The sequence below is a fragment of the Molothrus ater genome, chromosome Z (assembly GCF_012460135.2).
Source record: "Molothrus ater isolate BHLD 08-10-18 breed brown headed cowbird chromosome Z, BPBGC_Mater_1.1, whole genome shotgun sequence".
In the NCBI taxonomy this organism is placed as follows: Eukaryota; Metazoa; Chordata; class Aves; order Passeriformes; family Icteridae; genus Molothrus; species Molothrus ater.
In genome coordinates this window covers 26,279,435-26,299,557 of record NC_050511.2, presented here as the reverse complement: position 1 = coordinate 26,299,557, position 20,123 = coordinate 26,279,435, and the positions used below count along the sequence as shown (strand labels likewise).

The 20,123-nt window shown below is 42.1% G+C and overlaps 1 protein-coding gene across 1 annotated transcript in view; it reads right to left on the bottom strand.

Moving 5' to 3' along the window:
• DMRT1 (doublesex and mab-3 related transcription factor 1) overlaps nucleotides 1-8,143 on the bottom strand; it is a 58,288-nt gene extending 50,145 nt beyond the window's left edge. The window contains exons 1-2 of the mRNA XM_036403516.1: nucleotides 7,859-8,143; nucleotides 4,688-4,871 (exon numbers count right to left, since the gene is read on the bottom strand). Of these exons, the coding sequence (XP_036259409.1) occupies nucleotides 4,688-4,871; nucleotides 7,859-8,143 (469 nt within the window). The remainder of the gene's footprint in view (nucleotides 1-4,687; nucleotides 4,872-7,858) is intronic.
• Between the last annotated feature and the right edge of the window lie 11,980 nt (nucleotides 8,144-20,123).

Below are 20,123 nucleotides of genomic sequence, written 5' to 3'. Positions count from 1 at the left end.
AACTAAAACTGGTAAAGAAGCAGCCATGACTGCAGCAGGAGAAAATCATCCTTAGAAAGTAGTGAGGAAACCAAGGGAAAAGGGAAGAGCAGGAGGATGGACAGCTAAGTACTGCAGACCCACCAAGATCTCTGAGGGCATGCAGCCACTATGTTAGTCCTGGCACAGGCAGGCAAAGCAGCTAATGCTGCCTTCTTACTGCCAGCCTTGTTGAGGCTGCTGCCACCTGAACTATCAATCCCCTCCACCATTTGTCAATCCCCACAATTCTAACTCTTTGTTTAAAAAAAAATCTACCCTTGAGTTTTACTAGGTCAAAAGAGTTAAGATTTCTTTCACGGGCTTGCAAGTGTTTATCAGTATTGAGGCTGACTGAACTTCAAATTTAAGTATGCTGACTTAATGTCAGGGCAAGCAAGTAGAAATTTCAGAGATTCACAGAACAGTCTAGTTTGGAAAGGATCTTGGGAGACCAGCTGGCTCAAACTTAACTCAAACTAGAACCAGCTTTTAGTTGGATCATGTTGCTTATACACCATCCACCCAAGCTCTGAGCCTCCCCAAACATGGAGACTCCAGAACCTCTCTGGACAACCTGTTTCAACCCTCAAGCACTCTCACAGTGAAAAGAAGCTTTAGTCAACATGATCAGTTGACTAAAATGAGGCTTCTTTGATGAAACTGAAATTTTTACAGCACCTGACACTATACTATAAATACTGTAAAAGAGCTTTCTTTCTAAAAGAAAATTTGTCACTTTTTAAAACCAGGCTATGATATTTTTCCATTGTAACAACTAGGTTTTTTTTTAAACTCATCACCTATGCAGCACAACAGCTGCAAGATCTGGCATCAATTTTTGAAATCACAATACACTGATCAAGAAAGTAAAGGAATAGTAAAGGAGGCATGGTAGGGTTTTTGCAGACAGCTAGGGCACTGCAAGTTCAAAGGGATCTCAGTACCATCAAACATCAGGCATTCTATTACTGCTGATCCCACTATGGTCTGTATTTATGAGTAAAACCCCTTCTATTTGTCAAAGAGTTTCAAACTGAAGACAGCAGCTACTTAGAGAAAAAAAGAATACTATTTTGTTTCTGTCAAACATAATAAATGTAACAAAGGGAAATAACAAATACAAGCTTACTATTCACAATTGTTCAAAATTATATTTGTCAACCTGTGATACTAGGGAGGCACCTGAACACTGATGACATTGCAAATACAACAGGGAAATAGGACCAGGAGCTGGCATTTTGCATCACAGAGTAGCCCCATCTATACTGGATGTTTCTAAACTGGGCCAACAAGAGTGCAGAGCAGCAGAAAGAAGGGGTGCTTTCCAGCACCTTCCAGTCATCTGGTGGTGTATCTTGCAGCCACTCCGATGGCCAATAGCCAAACATGACCCTTAGTCTGTGGCAAGGATCAAATATAATGAAGCGAAGGTGAAATGCATTCTCCTTCATTCAGTATGAGCACCTTTCTTTTTTTCAGTAAATTCTACGGTGTTTAGTTAGTGACCTCATCTGCCTCCCCTCTCTGACCCCCATGACTGCTAAATATCAAAATGGCAGAGGCTCTAAATTGACACAAACCAGTGAGGAACACAGATATTATAAAATGAGAATGTATGAAAAGCACATTCTACATGCTTCACCGTAATCTTTCCTATATTGTGTAGATCCTAACACAATATACCTATCCTACAGAAGGAAGGACAATTACATCAAATGCCATGGGAAAATGACTTTTGTTGCTCTGTACAATTAAAAGGGCCTTTTCTTTCAGCAATCTACAACTTTTTAAGGGGAAATGCACAGGAACTACAAATTCATGAGATCATGGTCTGTTCTCTTCCAACTACCCTGCAAATTCCCAGTTTGCTTTTGAGGGGAACATACAGTTCATCCAAAGTAAACATTCCTGACATGGTTAATGTTCGAACACCTATGTTATGATCATGATAATTCATTTTTTCCCCTCTTCAAAAACAGCGTGTCACAATGGGATCTGAAAAAGTGCCTCTGGTATCCAGGTGTCATACTATTTCTGATCTTCTAAAAAAATGGATACAGCCAGCAATGACTCTTTTTCTGGCACTATGTCTGATTTGTGTGACTCCTTCACACATCACTCCTCTGCTGGAAAACAATGTTCCATGTGATAGGAGTCCAAAAGAAGAACTGCCCTTATAAGCCAAAAACCTTAGAGGAGGAACAGAATTACCACTGTCAAAATCACCTCTTGCCCCATCTAATGTGAATCATACAGGACACACTGTAGTCCCAGAAACTACTGCTTCCCCTGGGGCTTGCAGGGAACTGCTGGCTCCCCTTGCCATGAAAGGTTTCACTTTCCCTGCTTCCTTTAATAATTACTGTAAGTTCTTGAAAAATCAGCGCCTCAGACTACCAACCTCAGACAATGACACTTGCTCCAATGGGGTCTCTCATTTTGCTTGCAGTTTAGGATAGTAAAAAAATCATAAAATAGCAATACAAGAATCCATCAAGTACCTGGTCCTGAAACAACCCAACATCTAAAGCCAGAACTTATGCCACATGGCAATTTTTCATCTGAAAAAAATATCCTTATATGCTAAAAAGAAAAACATGGGGATATTTAGGCTATGTTCGACACCAAAGCCTGTACTCAGACTCCTGACAAAGCTACCCTACAGATCTGGATAAATGCACAGAGCACCTTCTCCAGCTTCAGAGCCAGCACAGAGTCACTGGTATAAAGTCAAATCCCGTGAGTACTTACACTGCTTTCAGCAGATGAACATACCAAAACTATTAAGGACGTAACTTCGTTTATACAGCGTAGTCACCTCTGAGCTAAGTGCAATGTCTGTTGCTACTTAGGTGCCCAAAAGCAAAACTATGGACCTGATGTCCTATTCATTCGCAGATGCTTCCATTTCTGATGAACAAGGTTGATTGTCTCTTGATTCTTGACTTGAATCACATCTTCCTTCTGGAGATGAAGCTGTGTATTTCAAATATTGTCACTCACAAACAGTTATTTATTTGGACACAAATAATAACAGTTAGTTATTTAGTAAAATGCTTGAGAAACAATGTATTTAAATTGCTCAAATTCTGTTGTAAGAAAGATGACTGCTCTAACCAAAAACAGTGAAACAATTCAAAATACTTTAAAATTAGGCATTTTTATGTTTTCAAGTACTTTTTCAAGCATGTGAATTGCCTTAAGCCTGTTTGGTCAATGCTTTCCATTAAAAGAATTTAATTAATTAACTAGCAATTATTAAAATGGAATTAATAAACTAAATACTGTCATTTTAAAAACATTAAGATCAAAGCTTAAGCCAGTTTTGTCAACAATAAAACGATTTCATTCTTTGGCCTTTCTGTACAAGCAAGGATCTTCTTGTTCTCCTGAGTTACACACAATCTCTATATATCACTGAATATACTACTTTAATCTTTAGGCAGCTTTTTCCATGTCTATAGACAAAGCATGCAGTAATGCAAATATGAAAGGAGTAACTGCATCAATTCAAAGGTGACACTAACATAATGAAAACAAAAAAAGCTAATAAAAAGCTATTTATTGCTTTATTAAGCAGTTCTTTTAAAAGCTTCCCAACAAAATTCCTCTACAGTGGTCTGAAACTGCCTGTCTGCACTAGATCCAACAAATCCATCTGACATACTTTTAATGGCCTGCAAAACAGAATAGCATCACTTGACAGACACACACATGCATTGTCCTTTTATTAACTAAAGCAAAGCATTGCCCACTTTAGAATCACCTTTCTATCTGGCAAGTATATTCACCTGTATTACTGGCATATGCATAGATTATTAAAAATGAATGAAACTTCCTTTTCCTTTTATGTGTATTTGTTTTTCTGTCTATACACAACAAATCAATTACACCAGCTCCTTTCTTCTTTCTTCTGTATGTTCAATCACTGTATCTGTCAGGCATAGTTAGAAAATGGAGAAAGCAATTTGCATAGGAAAAAACATTTTGCCTAGAGTCTTCACTTGCCTAGCATATTCAAATCCCATCTTTGCTTAGCTATGCTTTCACTGAATATACAGACAAATACTGAAACATCTAAACATCTGTTTCTTGTTTGGTTTTTTTGGGGTTTTGTTTTACAAGTGTTAAATGAAATACAGTAATTGTAGTAAAAGAGAAGGACATCACTCTTTCATAGTTCATCACAGCATGCCACACAGAACCAATGTGCCACCACACTGAGTTTTGTAAGGCTGGAAGATCTTTGCTGCTGGGGTCAATAACATAACCTAGGTACTTGGCTTCTCTACAGTTCTGGAAACTCTTGAATTTTGAAGAAGCTACACAGGCAGCCAAAACCCACCTTGCTATGACTGTAGTGGGAGTACATGTTTGGGAAAAAGGACAAAAGCTTCCCATAATTCTCTACTTGCAATCACACACCCTATCGAATTTTATTACAGCACCAGTGTGTGTAAAAGAAATTTTGATTTTCAAGTAAAAATAATCAAATAAAATATTAAAGACTGATAGTGGATTATTCCCTTCCACTAACTGTACCAAAAGTACAATGTTGTACTGTACTGTAACCTTGTCACTGCAAAGAGGGACAGGTGTGAACAGTGAGCACCAGCAGTGTTGGCCATGGCCCTCAGACATGAGCACCATTCTCCCAGCACCTTACCTGGTGGTGTACTAGCTGCTGTCATGGCTGTACTTGTCGAGTGCATTGGGCTGCTGCTTTCCAGTGAGAGGCAAGAACTGCCACCACTGTTCTTCTTAACAAACGTCTCAGGGACACTGGGCAGGGGCACTGGGTGGCTGATTCCCAGCTCCTCTTCCTGAGCTTGCTGTCTTCTTAGGGCAACCTAGGAACAAAAGAGAAGACATGCTCTGTGATTTTGAGCACAATTTATACTGGCAGCAATGAACGACTCAGATTCAAAGATGGTTTTTCACTATTCGTACTGTAGAGTAGTGCTGATCGTAGACTCAGTAAGGCTGGAAAAGACCTCCAAGACCACTGAGTCCAGTTTTCAACCAAACACCATGTCAACTAAACTACAGCACTAAATGCCAGGTCCAGTTGTTTCTTGAACACCTCCAGGGATGGTTCCTGGTTTCAGTACTTGACAATTCTTTCTATTCTTCCTGATGTCAACTCGAACCTCCCCTGGCCCAGCTTGAGCCCATTTCCTCTCATCCTGTCACCACTCGCTGCCTGGAAGAAGAGGCCAACCCACAACCTCCTTTCAGACAGTTGCAGAAGGTCCCTCCTGAGCCCCCTTTTCTTCAGGTTAGACAAAGGCAGCTCTCTCAGCCACTCCTCACTTGGCTTACTTTCTAGGCCCTTCACACAATCCAGCCAATGGGCAGAGACGTATGTAAGCAAAAACCAACCCCATTTTGTATACAAGCACAAATGAACAAACCTATGAAATGCTGGTGACATACACATCTTCCTCCACTGAGGCCAGATTAACACTTGCTGCAGCTGACTAAACTCCCCCAACACAGCTGCTCTTGTGACAGGCACACTGGAAAGTGTAGTCACTACCCTCCTCTCTGCTGATACACAGCTGCTGGGGTTAAGAAGTTAGTCTGCTTGCAGGGTTCTGCTGTGCCTCTTATCAATATAAAGCAGCTTTTCATGAGGGCTTGTACCTGTAATCTGCTGCTCTATCCAGGCCTGCTAGGTTCCCTGATGGCTCTTTGTTGGAAGTGTTGTCCTTCAAGGAAATTTCAGCATACTGTACACTGTACAGAGAGAACCATTATGGAAGAAGCACAGCAAATGTAGGGTACCATCCTGCAAGCATCTCAGACAGCATCACACACATTGAAGAGTGCTGGGCAAGTCTGGAGAAGCTGGAGCTTCCCATTTCTTTCCTAATACTGACAATGTTCCAAAGCCTAACTGGTACTGGCCAAGCCTATAGGCACTACACAGTCTGGACATGGGTGCAGATAAACCATATTCACTGCTTGCAGACAGCCTCTTCTGCTTCATCTGAACTAGTAGATCAATTTAACATCCATGCCATATCTGTCTGGGAAGTATATATGACACTGCTACAGCTACATACCCTGCTACTTATGAGGTGACTGATTTGCATCTTTACTTGAACCTCAGAAATTTGTTCCAGTTTACAGACTGGGATCATGGGCGTTTCTTGCTGGAAATTCTCCTGGGTATCTGGGACAGGACTTCCCTACATTTTCATGTTCAACAGCCATGCTTTTTTCTAATACAGATTTATAATTCTGTTAGATAGTATTAGCCCTTGCAATAAGAAACATCCCGTACAGAAGGCGCAGACTTGCAAATACCACTTCAACTTCACAAGCCAGTAACCTTGACCTGTAAAATTCCACCAGCATCAAGGGGCTTACTGGAGAAATATATCAAAAGGGGGAAAGACAAACTTTCAATGTGTAACTCCTGCACAGATAAGGTTTAGCTAGGGAGGCTTTCAAAGCTACTTTCAAATACTAGGTAGGGAAGAGAATACCCCCAGGAGGACCATCACCGGAGCTTGCTAGCAGGAGGCACCCACTGCCTGACAGAAGCAGCTGAGCAGCAAGATTCTGTGCCGACGGGGACACTTCGTGCTCCCTTCCCCGAGGCAGACAGCAAAGCGATTCACATTTATTTTTCCAAGGTTCACACCAGGCAGAGAAAGTGCATGTAACTTGGGCATAACAACAATTTCTGGACTGCCATACTACCAATAGGAGGAATTGTTTAAATGAGCTCCCATTGAGTTCTGAGGACGTTTTATGCACTGAATAACAAAATTAAAAAAACAAAACAAAACAAAAACAAAAACGAGGATTTAATCTAGAGCTGCTTAGGTTTTTAAAACCTGTCAGTCCGACACACATTTTATCCGGGATCATGAAGCTCTGAGCAGACAGCAATTGCAAACTGATGGGTGGGTCTGGTATCACCATAATGTACCTTCAGTCGCACCAGGAGCCCTAAAGCTTTGTCAATTATGTGCTGGCAGGCGATCGTTTGCTCTAACGAGGGCGTAAAATGCCCCTCGCAGAGCTCAACTACTCCAGCAGCCGCTCCAGTACACGCCCAGGACCCCCTTATTAAAGTTTGCAAGATAAAGATCACAAGGGTTAATAGAGCCCTATACTTACACCGCCAGAATTGTGACGCAGAAGGGAGACGACCCAACGAAAACGTTATTCCCACCCCGAACTGGATACTGTTTGTTTTCTTAGACCTCAGAATACTGAGCCCGCGTTGAGATAAATGATGACCCACCTACACAGCTATGTGAAGAACTGCTACACACCAAATTTCGAACAACCATTAAAAAAATCCCAAAAAAAGTTAGAAATGCGCTCAACTGAAGCCACCAGCATCAGGAAACGCAGTTTACACCGAGTCTGAAACCGTCAGCACAAAATATTCTCGATAAGCAATTCGTTGGCTAGATTATTCATTTTCTAGTTAAAAGCAAGCGGGAAAACGGCTACTGACGGTAAGTTAGGTGCTGCTCCGTGCAGGTTCTACGGCCCCCCAGGAGCTGTCCATAGGGCCGGACTGCACCCGGCCCGGGGGCGCGGCGCTCGGCCGTGCCCGGCAGGTGCAGCTAACCGCTCACCGCCGCTCGCCCCGGCTGCAATCCTCCGCACCTCTGGGGCATCTCCCATTTCTTATGAAAAAACAAAATTTAAATAACTTGCGAGAAATACAGCGACAAGTCTCACTAACAGCGGTGTAACTCCTGGCTACCCGCGGCTGCGGTCTCGCAGCGCACCGCATCCCGGCGCGCTCGGCCCCGACGGGCCCGACCCCCCACGGGCGCGGAGCACACCCCGCTCGGACACAGCTCACCTGCGCTGCCATGACGCGCTGCCGCTCGGCGATTAGGTTGCACTTGTTGCACTGGCAGTCCCGCCACATGCAGAAGCGCTTGTGCCCCTTCAGCGGCGAGGAGTAGCCGTGGTTGCGGCAGCGGGCACACTTGGGCAGTCGCGGCCGCTTCTTCCCCGCTGCAGCGGCTCCACTGTCCGCCGGGGCGGCCGCCATGGGGGCCGCTGCCTTCCCGAAGCTGTTCGCCTTGTCCCCCGGGCCCGCGACGTCCGGGGGCTTGCTGAAGGCCGGGGTGTCACTGGGCATCGTGGCAGGCGGGGGGCAGCTGGGAGAGCAGTCTGCGCGCTTCTGCCCCGTCCCGTCCCGCCACCCCGCGCGTTTTGGCGGGCAGCACCAGGCGGGCGTCGCCCCTCCTGCCGCGCCTCCCCCACTCCTGCTCCGGGGGGTCCGTGGCCGCTAAATCCTCGCTACCCCGAGGGAGCGGCCACCCTTCCCTTCGCGCTCCTCCCTCCCCCACCGGGCCGGCCTGCGGCGGGAAAGGCGGGCCCCGTCCAGGCCGGTCCCCGTCGGATGCAGGGCGCGGGCCCGGGGCGGCCTGACGGCCGGAGGTTCTGCGGGGCTCGGCTCAGTCGCGCTGCCCGCACGACAGGATGCCCAGGCCCCCGGTCGGAGGCTGCTCCGCGGCTGTCCTGCGGCCTCTGCCCGCCCTCTGTGCCCCGCAGCGGCCAGCGCAGGCCGTGTCCATGCTGGTGATGCTGGACGAGGTCTGCGGCAGCAAGGCGGAACCGATCCGGAGAGGCCATGTTTAAGCCCAGGGGTCCCCTGGGTTGGGTAGGTCAGGTTTGGGTATGCCCTGGCCCAGGAGAGGTGTGACGCCCGAATAAAACACCCCAGCTGCCGCAGCTCAGCTGCTCTGTCGTGGGGCTGCTGGCGTCTTGCTGGACTCCAGCCTCCCTTAGCGCGTTACCTCGCACTCGTGTCGTGCAATGTGTTTAAAGACACCTTGATCAATATCTGTGTGGGCAGGTGATACCGGCAGGTATAAGGGCGAGTGAGAGCACGGTGATAACTCGGTAGCCATCACCTCCGGAGCTGATGTGGGTGACAGAGTGGCTGAACTCTGCAGGGGAAGACAAGCAAAGATGCTTTTTTTCTTCTTTACATAGGCCGCCCTTCCAACTTGGCACTATGTGATTTATAAACACATGCAGCTCTACAGATATTATTTACAGTATTAATATTTCCTCTGTTACACCTTTAAATCTTTCTGGGCTCAACTTTAGATGACGCTATCTTCATGCTGAAATGAAACTATTAAATTACATCTCAATCTAAGATGAATGACAACTGTCAAATGAGTGACTCAACAGAGATGAAGCAGAAAGCACCTGAGATTATGTGAGGCTGATTTATAAAGATTGCATAAAGATTTCTATAACCCCAGCTTCATGACTCAGCATATCAGATGGCAGTAAGTTACAGTAGGTAGAAATTTATTTCTGCTAGAAGAAGCCAAGAAAGGCATCTCTCTCTTTGTGATCAGCTAACTCCGAGCTAATTCTGCTCAGACTGAGCTTCCATGCTGGAAACAGTGAGTGCCTATCTTAACCTGAAGAAAGCCCCAGATCCTTGCTGCTTGATGCTTTGCATTAGCTTTTAATAAATTACATTTAAAGAACTTGTTTCTTCATGGCACAACATTGGAGACATTTATGGCACTTTTCATCCTCCAGAGAGAAAACTCATTTGAACACTCCTGTTAAGCCCCAGTCGCAGCCAGTCAGACGGTCCACAAGTGAAGGCTGAGCACAAGCTGTGTGAGCTTGGTGTGACCATCATTCAGCTCACAGAAACCGAAATTTTTCCCTTGCATCACTTTTCTGGGATTGACATTTCTGATGTCAGTATCTGCACATTTTCCCACAAGACAGGAGAAGATGAACATGACCTTTAGAGAAACAAAATTAGGATTTGCCTTTACATGTAGAGCTACATATCACTAATATTTAAGGAGGTGAAAAATGTAAGCATACTTAGCTTTGGATATCAAAATATAAAATTCCTCCCTGAATGAAACCAGTTGAAACCCTCACAAGTCATATGGGCATTGATCAGTTTCCAACATTTTGTCTAGGAGCAGGCCTTGAATATCCAGTTTGTGAAGTACATTGCATGGTGGAGCACACACAGAGAAATGTTTTCAGGTGCTCCCCTACAAATTATCTTAAGCCAATTGAAAATGCAGATTAAAAAGTTGATGAAAGGAGGCTAAATCAAAAGACCAAGAAAGGCAAAATAAAATAAACCCAACAGAGGTAGGAGAAGAAAATCAGAAATAACAGCAGGGGTGGAAAAGGAGAAGATAAGAGAAGAACAGTGCATAAAGCAGGCAGAAACAGACAAAAGAAAAATAAGAGCAGTCTTCATGTGCTTACATATCTGACTTTTCACTAGAAACTAAGTGGGCCAGCCAGCCTCAGAGATGAAGTACAGGATGCAAAAAATGCAACAGTTCCAAGAAGAGCATTCATTCATCACTCTTTCACATAATTAGTATTTTCTACTACTGCCTTTCAGGCTAACTGCACAGATATGTATTATCCATGTTACAGAACCTACCATACAGAACAAAATATTAATGTTGTTAGTACCTATCTGGTATTTTGTGTTCTGGACGAATATCACCAAAATATCTAGATGCCTGATGAATACAAGTACATGATCAAACATTTACAAATTAATTGCTTTAGTTTTGCTAGCTCAAGTCACACTTTGAGTATGGTTTAGAGTGCAATGTTTTTCTCCAATTTTTTAATGGCTGTATGGTGAGGTTGACAACACACTGCTGGATTTGTCCTCTGTGGAGTAATGAAGCAATAGGAGATGGTCATAAACTGCCATTAGTCCTAAGACAAATCATAATAACTTCACTGCAAGTCTTCAGGAAATATTGTCATTCATTTAATTAATGTCTGGGCATCTCTGGTTCAAGTCTGTCTAGTGATGATGTCAGTGACTTAAGATTACTGCAGTTTGCCATCACCTTTGCAAATAACTGTAATTAATATTTATGATGACAAAAATAACAGTCAAAAGACATTTTTGCCTTTCTTTTTTTCTTTTGCCTTAATAGATATAGGATAGTTGTCCTTTAAAGGACCTTTTTCTTTAAAGTCCCTAATGTCATCTGTTAGTGATGATCTGTCCTTTGTATGCCTTTTGCTGATCCCTTGAACCTGACAAAAATATTTTATTTGCTAACAAGATTATAATTTTGATGGACAGATATGAGCAAGACCTGATCCTATCACCACATTTGGTATGACTCAGCAAGCCAGTGGAGAGATGACAAATTAAAAACAGTTTAATTCTAGCACTGTTGCCTGGAAAGTGAAGACCTTCAGTTTCTCAGAAGTCAGTGCAGTTGAGTGCATTTCATTTTAGAGATCTGCTAGACCTGATTCTGTTTAATTTTTGTTTTGTGGTGGAATTTATTTTTTTTTCTGTCAGTGGGTCAAATCAGAGAGATTTTGAGATATTTTTGACTCTGACAGATCATTTTATAGACTGTATCGCCAGGGCTGCTTGTGGATTCCCCAAAGAGCCTCAGCTGCAGGAGTGGTGAGGGACAGGAGATAAAGCATGCACACTGGCAGTCTGCATTGGCTGAAAACATCAACATGTCCATAAACACACTCTGGACATTCTGAACAAAATATCAAAGACAGCCAGAGGGAGTCAAGCAAAGGAGGGAAACCATGCCAGCACATTCCCTGACACTGATAGGAGCTGGGAAGCTCCTCAGTGTTGAACTTTAGTGCTTGCCTGCAGCTTTGGGTGTCTGGGCTGCCCTAAAGCCATCAGCTTAGCAGAGTAAACAAGTGTAGAGCTACCCTCCTCTCTACTCCTCCAGCCTTCTCAGTCTGCACATGCATTTACTCATGTCTCATCAGCTGGATTTCTGCTGGTTTACTTGTGTGAGTAGTCTCCCATGCAAGTGCATTTGCTGGAGTGACAGACATCATCGCAACTGAATCACTCGAAAAGATACTTCAAGAAAAATCCAGTAGGTGGCATAAATAAGCCGTGCCTTTTTTTTTTCCTTTCATTTGTATATGTGTGCCGTTCTCTTTCATTCATTCTTTATTTTAATCCTCCTTTAACTTACAGAGAAGCTGAAGTTTTGTCACTTGGCTCTTAAAACACAATCCCCCAGACAAAGTTTTGTATTTGAAGCAGAGGATTTTCTTGATACTTTCTGGCAGCATATAGATTTTTGGGTTGTTTTATCCCCCCACATCTATATTTATGTTTCTAACAGTTTCTATTTGCAGGTTATACTACCTGCAGGTCTCGAACTGCCAGCAGCACAACAAAAGGAAAGGTTTTCTTATTGGACATATATCTGAACCCAAACCTTGCCTTGAAATGCTCAGTATTTACAAGATTTTAAAGTTGGCCTTACAGCTGCTCTCAGACACTCCTCTGATGATATACAGCATATTGGCACCAGGAACATGACTTCAGATCTGTGAGATCTGATGGCTTTTATTAAAAGTAATTTCAGGCAAGCTGAATCTTTCATTCAGACTTAAGATTTTAAGTACCTCAGTCTTCCATGGTCCAAAAATATTTCTATGCCATGGGCATTTAGGACTTCCAGTGGAGTTTCAATATGCTGCTTTTTTCTCTTTTCCTCAAACTCCTTTTTCGTTTGTTTTTTTGTCTGGTTGTTTGGTTTTTTGTTTTGTTTTGTTTTATGTTGTTGTGGGTTTTTTTTGGTTTGGTTTGATTTGGTTTTTTGGTTTGGGGTTTTTTTGGGTTTTTTGGTTTTTTGGGTTTTTTTTTGTTTTGTTTGTTGGTGGTTTTTTTTTTTTTTTGTTGGTTTGGTTTGGTTTGGTTTTTTTGTTTTGGGTGGGGTTTTTTTGGTTTTTTTGGCATTGTTTTTTTCCCTCTGGTGCCCAGGACTCTGCTGTCACTGGGTGAACAACTAAAGCAATTTATCGTGCTGCCACCATTTGGCTATTTGCTGCCTTTCCTCAGTGAGAGTAAGGAGAGTAGTTGGGGGGGTGGTCCACAGCTTGCCAACAGTGAAAAAGCTGCTGTGCCTGTCTCCGCTACAAAGACCACTGGTTGTTAGCAAGGCAGGACAAATTGTGTACACTCTTCAGCATCCTCGGTTCACATTCTTTCCTCTGGTACAAATCCATACCCACTGGGAAGATAAGGTGTAGAAGGGGACCCTTGTACAAAGAATCTTCTGCAAGAAGGAATGTTGTCAGGGGGCAGGGAACAGCATCATGTGTATCCCAAGGTGGAGAACAGGCCTGCCATAGCAGGTGACATGCCTTAATGGCCTCTGAAGCTGCGTGTGTATTCACAGTCCCCTTATTGGTATTCTCCCAATAAGCACAGGAAAAGAGAACCTTCACATCAATAACTTCAGATGAGCCACAACTGAGAAGAGCCACCAGCAACAGGTGCCTAAGCAGAAATGTTTGTTTGCAAGATACACACTGATCAGAATCTAGAGTTTAATGGTCCATATGTCAGAGCTATTGTAAAAATTACTTAGGTAAAAATAAAGAAAACCCTGCCTGTTACAACAAATAGCTCTTCCCTTTCATGGCTGGGAACCCAGCCAATGAGATTGGCCCACACTGCTCAATAAAAACAGGATTCGTTGGAAACAAAATTCATGTTGTTACATTATGCCAAATATAATACAAAACTAAAGCAGTTTTCAAGTTCAGTGAAGCAGATACAATGGAGATATTTTAAAAATGTATATGTTTATCATGTTTCCACTCTGACTAGTTTTACTAATAATATGCATAAAGAAGGGAGAAAAATTAGTGTTTTTTACACTAACACCTACATTCTTCTTTTCCTCATTTATTCATGCAAATTGGAGTAATTTCATTGCAGACGTAAAGGCTGAAGAGAAAACACTGTCAGCTCCTTGGAAATTTCAATCATTGTTAATAATTGACTTGGATAGCTATTTGAAAGCATTATTAGGTCCAACATATAAAATAGAAGTTAAAAAGTGACTGTGGAGAAAACCACTGAACTGCTTCTTCTCAGTATTCATTGTTCATTTTAGGCAGACTTGAAAATTAATTGGATCCAGTGACTTAGAACATTGAAGACTGTTGCATGACTCATTAAGCTGACATTTCTAACATTCCTAATTCACACAGTAAGAATGATAGAGTTGCATAAGCCATCTATACATTTGAGCTCCTTCATCAGTGTAGGACTACTGAAGAGAATGCCCTTACTTCTGAATATCATCATCAATTCAGCTCTAAGACATCTGTAATGGAGCTGAGTTTGATAGACTGCCAGAATATGAAAAACTAAACTCCAACGTCTTAAAAATAGGCAACACAATTAATTGCTATTTTTTAATTTATGGTCTTTAATGTTTTAATGGATACAGTTAAATTTCCACTTCACTGAGCAAACTAATTTGCTATGTAAAGGAAGAAATAGATCATTGCAAATTATAAAGCACTTGGTTTATTATCTATGCCTTCTCTAAATCTTCTCTCGCAAGTTATTATTTTGCATTCTTGATCTTCAGAAACTTGAAACTGTTGAAACTCTGTAATTCTGAAGGATGGTTGTGACAGTGGTCACACAGGTTCTTGGATGAGGGAGGGGACGAAAATGTTGACTCTATGTTCAGAAGGCTTGATTTATTATTTTATTTTATATATATATTACATTATAACTATACTGAAAAGAAATAGAAGGAAAAGGTTCCTCTCAGAAGGCTAGCTAAGAATAGAAAAGAATGATAAGAAAAGGCAGCTCTCGCAGACTCTGTCCGAGATAGCTCGGCCTTGATTGGCCATTAATTATAAACATCTAAGATGGGCCAATCAAAAATCTACCTGTTGCATTCCACAGCAGAAGATAACTATTGCTTACATTTTGTTTCTGAGGCCTCAGCTTCTCAGAAGGGAAAAAAATCCCAAGAAAGGATTTTCACAAAAAGATGTTTATGACAGATGGTTACAGCTGAGGTAAAGGAAGGGCTAGGTTTTTGCTATGTCAATTTACCATCCATCCGGTTTTTTATTTGTTATTATTATTTGTTGCTCCTAATTCTGATGCTCAGTAGAAGCAAAGTTATTGTTACAATATCTCTGTCTGATTTATTTTCATCTTTTTTCTTTAAGCTTAAACAAATATATTTTTCACATGATATACTGCTCTCAGGGGAGCATTCTATAAGACTTCCCATTAAAATCAGTCTGTGTAGCACACATGCATGAGAGCAAAATGTTGTGCTGCTCTTCCCCCATTTCTTGCTGTTTCCTGTAGGAAGCCTTTCAGATCCACTGAGTGGGGTAGGGGTGTCAGAATTGCCTTCAGAAACAGCTGAGCTCTTCCAAATATTTTAATCAAAGTCAAATGACTGTTACTTAATCAGCCATGCTGTGGAATGATTTGATGTGAGCTGCTGACCTTTTGTGTCTCCTAGCATGAGAAAGAGGCTTTCTTCTTTGCTGTCAGCCAGCCTCTCTTCCCCTAGAGCCTCTCCCATTCCAGCCTCCATGCCCAGAGCCCTCAGAGCAATTGGGCAGTTCAGAGGTGGTGCCCAAATGCTAATGCAGTGCATTGGGTCTTTCCTCCTTCAAAGGTTTGTGTGTCCATTCCACCTCCATGCTAGGAATCAGTTCAGAGAAAGGACCTGGGAGATCTGGGTCTCAGGAAACATATGCCCATCAAGTAAAGCTTTCCTTAGTGCTATCAAGGTACAGATAATCAGGGCACTTAGTTGGCTTCCTTAGGCAACAGTTTTCTTCTACCACTTGTGTGTCAGTCAGCAGTGCACATCATATATGCACATTTGGTAATTAAGAGTAATTGAGTTCCTCGTATACTGTAGGTGAGAAGTTGGTAAAGAAGATGACACATTTATCAAATTATTACAACTGTCATAATAATTACAATAATAAAATAATTATTACAAATTATTTCAACTGTCCAGCTGTCAATTTTAATTAGGCTGGCTTTGTCTTGACACTGAGATACCTTGAAAAGTGAAGGAAATATTGCCTAAAAACTAATGAGAGGCCTTAATTTTCTGTTATTCATATGCAAACAGGGCCATTTGGAGATACCAGAATAAAGGTATTCTGAGCCCAGCTCAGTCATCCAGCCAATTGCATGAAAATAGTCACATTGTCTGAGTAAAATATTGTTAAATATCCTCAGAGTTTGAAATTGTAACATATAGCATGTGATGAGGCTGAGAACAAAGAGTATCTTCTCTGCATGGTTGTTTAACTCATTATTTTCTCTTACCTGTTTTCAAGAAACCAAGCTATCAATCATGGAGATTGCCTTTTCCCTGGAAGGCAGCTTCTCTGAATTCACAATAATGACATCTAAGAAGATTGTTCATTAGGCACCTAACATAAGTAGGGTACAACTTTACTATTGCCTGAGTCTCTATTATAAACATAATAGGCCATAATTCCTCTCTGCAGGACTCACTGTGTTCTACTTCTGAATCATACATACCTTAAAAACCTGCCTGGATACTCAGTTTGCTCTGTGGGCCCTAAGCCTGCCGATGTTTTTTCCCTCTGGGTGAAGAACACATGCCAACTTTGAGTAGCTGTTTATTCTTATGTGCTGCAGTGAGACCCTCCTGTCTTTTTTCAAAATAAATTTGAGGAATAAAGTGAAAATTACACATACAGACACACATGTACTTTTTAAACTTTTTTTTTGGAAAGAATACTCACTTGGTTATAATAATGATATTATTAAAGTAGGAGCTGTTATCAAGGGTGGCAATGTTATTAACAAAGAGTATCTTGTACTTATCTTTTATTCCTATTCAAAAAGATATCTAAAATAATTGTTATTATCAATATTAACTTCTAGGGAGCACCGATAAACTTCCTAAGATGGTCAAAATAACTGATGTCCCAAACCAAGACATGTGAGATTGCACTGTTAATCATACTTTAGAAGTGGACCAGTGATGGTGGTAAAGGGTGACAGCAGAACACTGAAATTCAGGAGTGGCCTTAAAATACTGGTTAATGCAGCCCTTTTCTTAGTAGGGGACAGAAGGAACGACTTCTGCACGCTTAGTTATGTTTGGATGCTATTGAAGTAGTAGGAAACACAACCTCATTATGATGTGAGACTTATTGGTTTCCTTACTTCAGGTACTTTCACACAGTCTGTATTATATTTCAGGATGAATTGTTTGGAATAGCTAGTTCCTCAGCTCCAGTATTTATGTGTTGGAGAAGTGTACCCAGCTCAGCTTGTTTTCATGTTTCTCAGTAAGAGTGCATGTCAGCAGCAGACCGTTGGAAGCCCTGTTCAGGTCCATGGTAGATTATAGCCTGTTTTTCAGGTCTGTTCCTGCCTTTGAAAAACTCATTTTCTTGTAGGCTTGAGGAAAATAATACACAAACCTTTCTGCAGTTGGAAAAGAGTTTCAGCCACCATCTTCACTGCTGTAAGTTGGGCCCTTTTGATCTGCGCTCTGGTGAGGGTGGGGGTAGGGGATGACCTGTTTGTGTGAAATATGTCTCCTGCACCAGATTCCATGGCAGGTGATTTTGTTAGCATCCTCAAGAAAATCATCCCCTAATTTGAAGAGAACTTTAATTTCTAGAGCAGAGATAGAGCCTGCGTAGCCATCCTATACCTCTTGGGTAGACCAGCTCCGTACAAGAGAAACCAGAGATTTCTCAAGGTAAAGTCAGGCTCCTTCCTGAACTTCTTCCATACTGATTTGGGAGAAGAGCAGTAGAAGTCTTGTGGTTTAGCAAGGGTTGTGTGGCAAGGTTTCTTTCTCTGTCTATGGAGCTTACATTTCTGTTAGCAGTTGTTTTACAATGCTCATCTCTCCTTCCAAAGGTTGTTCTGGGCTACAGGGCGCACAGCATTTTTCCATCTCCTGACACCAGATCTTAGGAGAATACTGCTTGGTCTCTTTGCACAAAATTTGGGTAGAAAACAGTGGGTTACTAATTCAGTGTTAAATTAGAAAATAGTTGAGACCAAGATTTGCATATGTCAGGTCATGCATGCAGCCCTGATATCAGCAGTTGAAAGGTGATTTTTAAAAGAGAAAGAATGAATTAAATAATACCACAATACTAAAACAAACAAACAAAACCCCAATTCAAGCAATCAGAAAATCCCAACCCCACCCCAAACAGACACACATAAACAAAACCCCAAACCCCAACAAACCTCTGTAACTAACTGCTCTGTCAGAGAATCTAGTTGTCTCCTTCTGCACGCCTGCAGCAATGTTGGATTTATCCTGTCTGCAGAGGTCTCCCCACTCCACAGAAAAGTCACGGGGGAGGCTGTGGCAGACGAGGGAGGGAGCCAGCATCTGATAGGTTGCAGCTGGGCTGTCCCATCAGATCTACCGGGCACAGTGGGAAGGCACTGGATTTTGTCCACCCAGTTTAAAGGAGGCATTCACAGTCATATCTGCAGCACGTTTGCAGAAACTCACACGCATACCCATTTTCATATGAATATGTTTCTTCTTTGTTTCTTCTATGTGTCTGTTTTCAATTCTTGACCATATTCTGACCAAATATGAGTTGTGTGAAGGCCAGAAAAGGCAGTTACTATATGAGACAAAAATGGAAACAAACTCAATATTTATTTAAACACTCACCCAAATTTACCAAGAACTAAAACCTGTTTTTACAGAACTAATCTAGAGAACTTTCTGTATTTCTTGCCTGTCTCTTTGCAAACCATCCACATGGCTTATTACTTCAGCACTCATATAATGTGAGATGTTCTAAATTCCTTATTCATAGGATTTAACTATTGCCAAAAGAAAACTACCATTTTAAACTTCTTCCTTTTTTTTTCAGCTTCCAACTTTTTAGCAGCTGTTGTTTGTTCTGTTGAGGGTGGCAGATTTTGGACCTGTTTGCTGGAACACTGTGACTGTAAATGGTGTCAAGTTGCATTACATCTTCCAGTGTCAGGTGCCTCTGCTCCATCTGAAATGGACAAAAATGCACAGACCATTTTTTATTCTCATCACACTGCCAGTTCTTGTTTAAGCAACTCTCTGGCAAGTTCTCTTTCAGCATTACAGACTTCCAATTTTCTGTTGTGCCCACAAATTCATAATCTTTTTCCCTAGTTGCTTCAACCTGGTTTTGCTAAAATGAGCCTCATTTTGTCATGCCTTGTTTCTAATCTCTCCCAATCTCTTTGTACAGCTGTTCTGCTCACAAATCTCCCAAATCAGCTTCCACTGCAGAAGGCATTACATGCTTCTTGCTCCTCCTGCTAGACTGGTGATGCAGATTAAGCCACCACAATAAAGGGCCTCTGAACAGATGTATCTGGTTGGACTGGAAAATTCTCATGATAAATTTGCAAGAATGGGTGTATGGTGGTGGAGTGAGGGCAAGCCATTTCCAGGGCGAGCCCCTACCTGCTCAGTATCAAGGAATTGTTACTGTCTGACTCCAAGTCTCACTCACACTTGGGACTGGAGAAAAGTTGCCTTTCCAGCCCCAGAAAATGCCCAAGAGCAATGCAGGGATGCTGCGGGATGCCTGCAGACACAGCAGGTGGCTTTTCATGCCTCAAAGAAAGGTGTAATACCATAGCCAGGAAGTAGAGGAGGATCTTTCCTATCTGCCTGTTCCACCATGACAAGTGAAATCTCATGCAAATGAAATCTCATGTCTTCATCTTGGTGAAGATAATGTGGCTCAGTGATGAAGGACAGCATTACTGGGGGACATGAGCTACCCTTCCAGCTCTGCAGCTGGACAAAGCTCCAGAGAACAGAGCAAGGCCTGTTTCTGCAGCAGTGCTAAAACCATTAAGTGAAAGGCTAAAAAAGAAAATTACCAGTACATCTCTTAGAAATACCTCTTTGCTACTCACTTTCAGATCAGCTCTTAGAGATTTCTAAGCACATACACAGCTTTGAAAAAAATGTTACCCCTCCTGTTATCTAAATAATAATACTGCAAATGAGTGTAATGTTGTTTGGAGTACATGGACATTGAGATTTGTCATTTATAGCTGAATGTATTTAATCATACTCTGCTTAAATATAATGAGGCCCTTATTTACTTCTGCATAGAAGTCCTTGAAGGGCAGTTTTGTATTGCAATATATATTTTAAAAGGCACTTTATTTTTTCTGGTGTTGGCTAAACAAACACGCACAGACATGGTTCTCAAGAGGAATGGCTACCACTCGCCCAGTGGCACAGGGTGAAGCAGCAAAGCACCGGTGGATG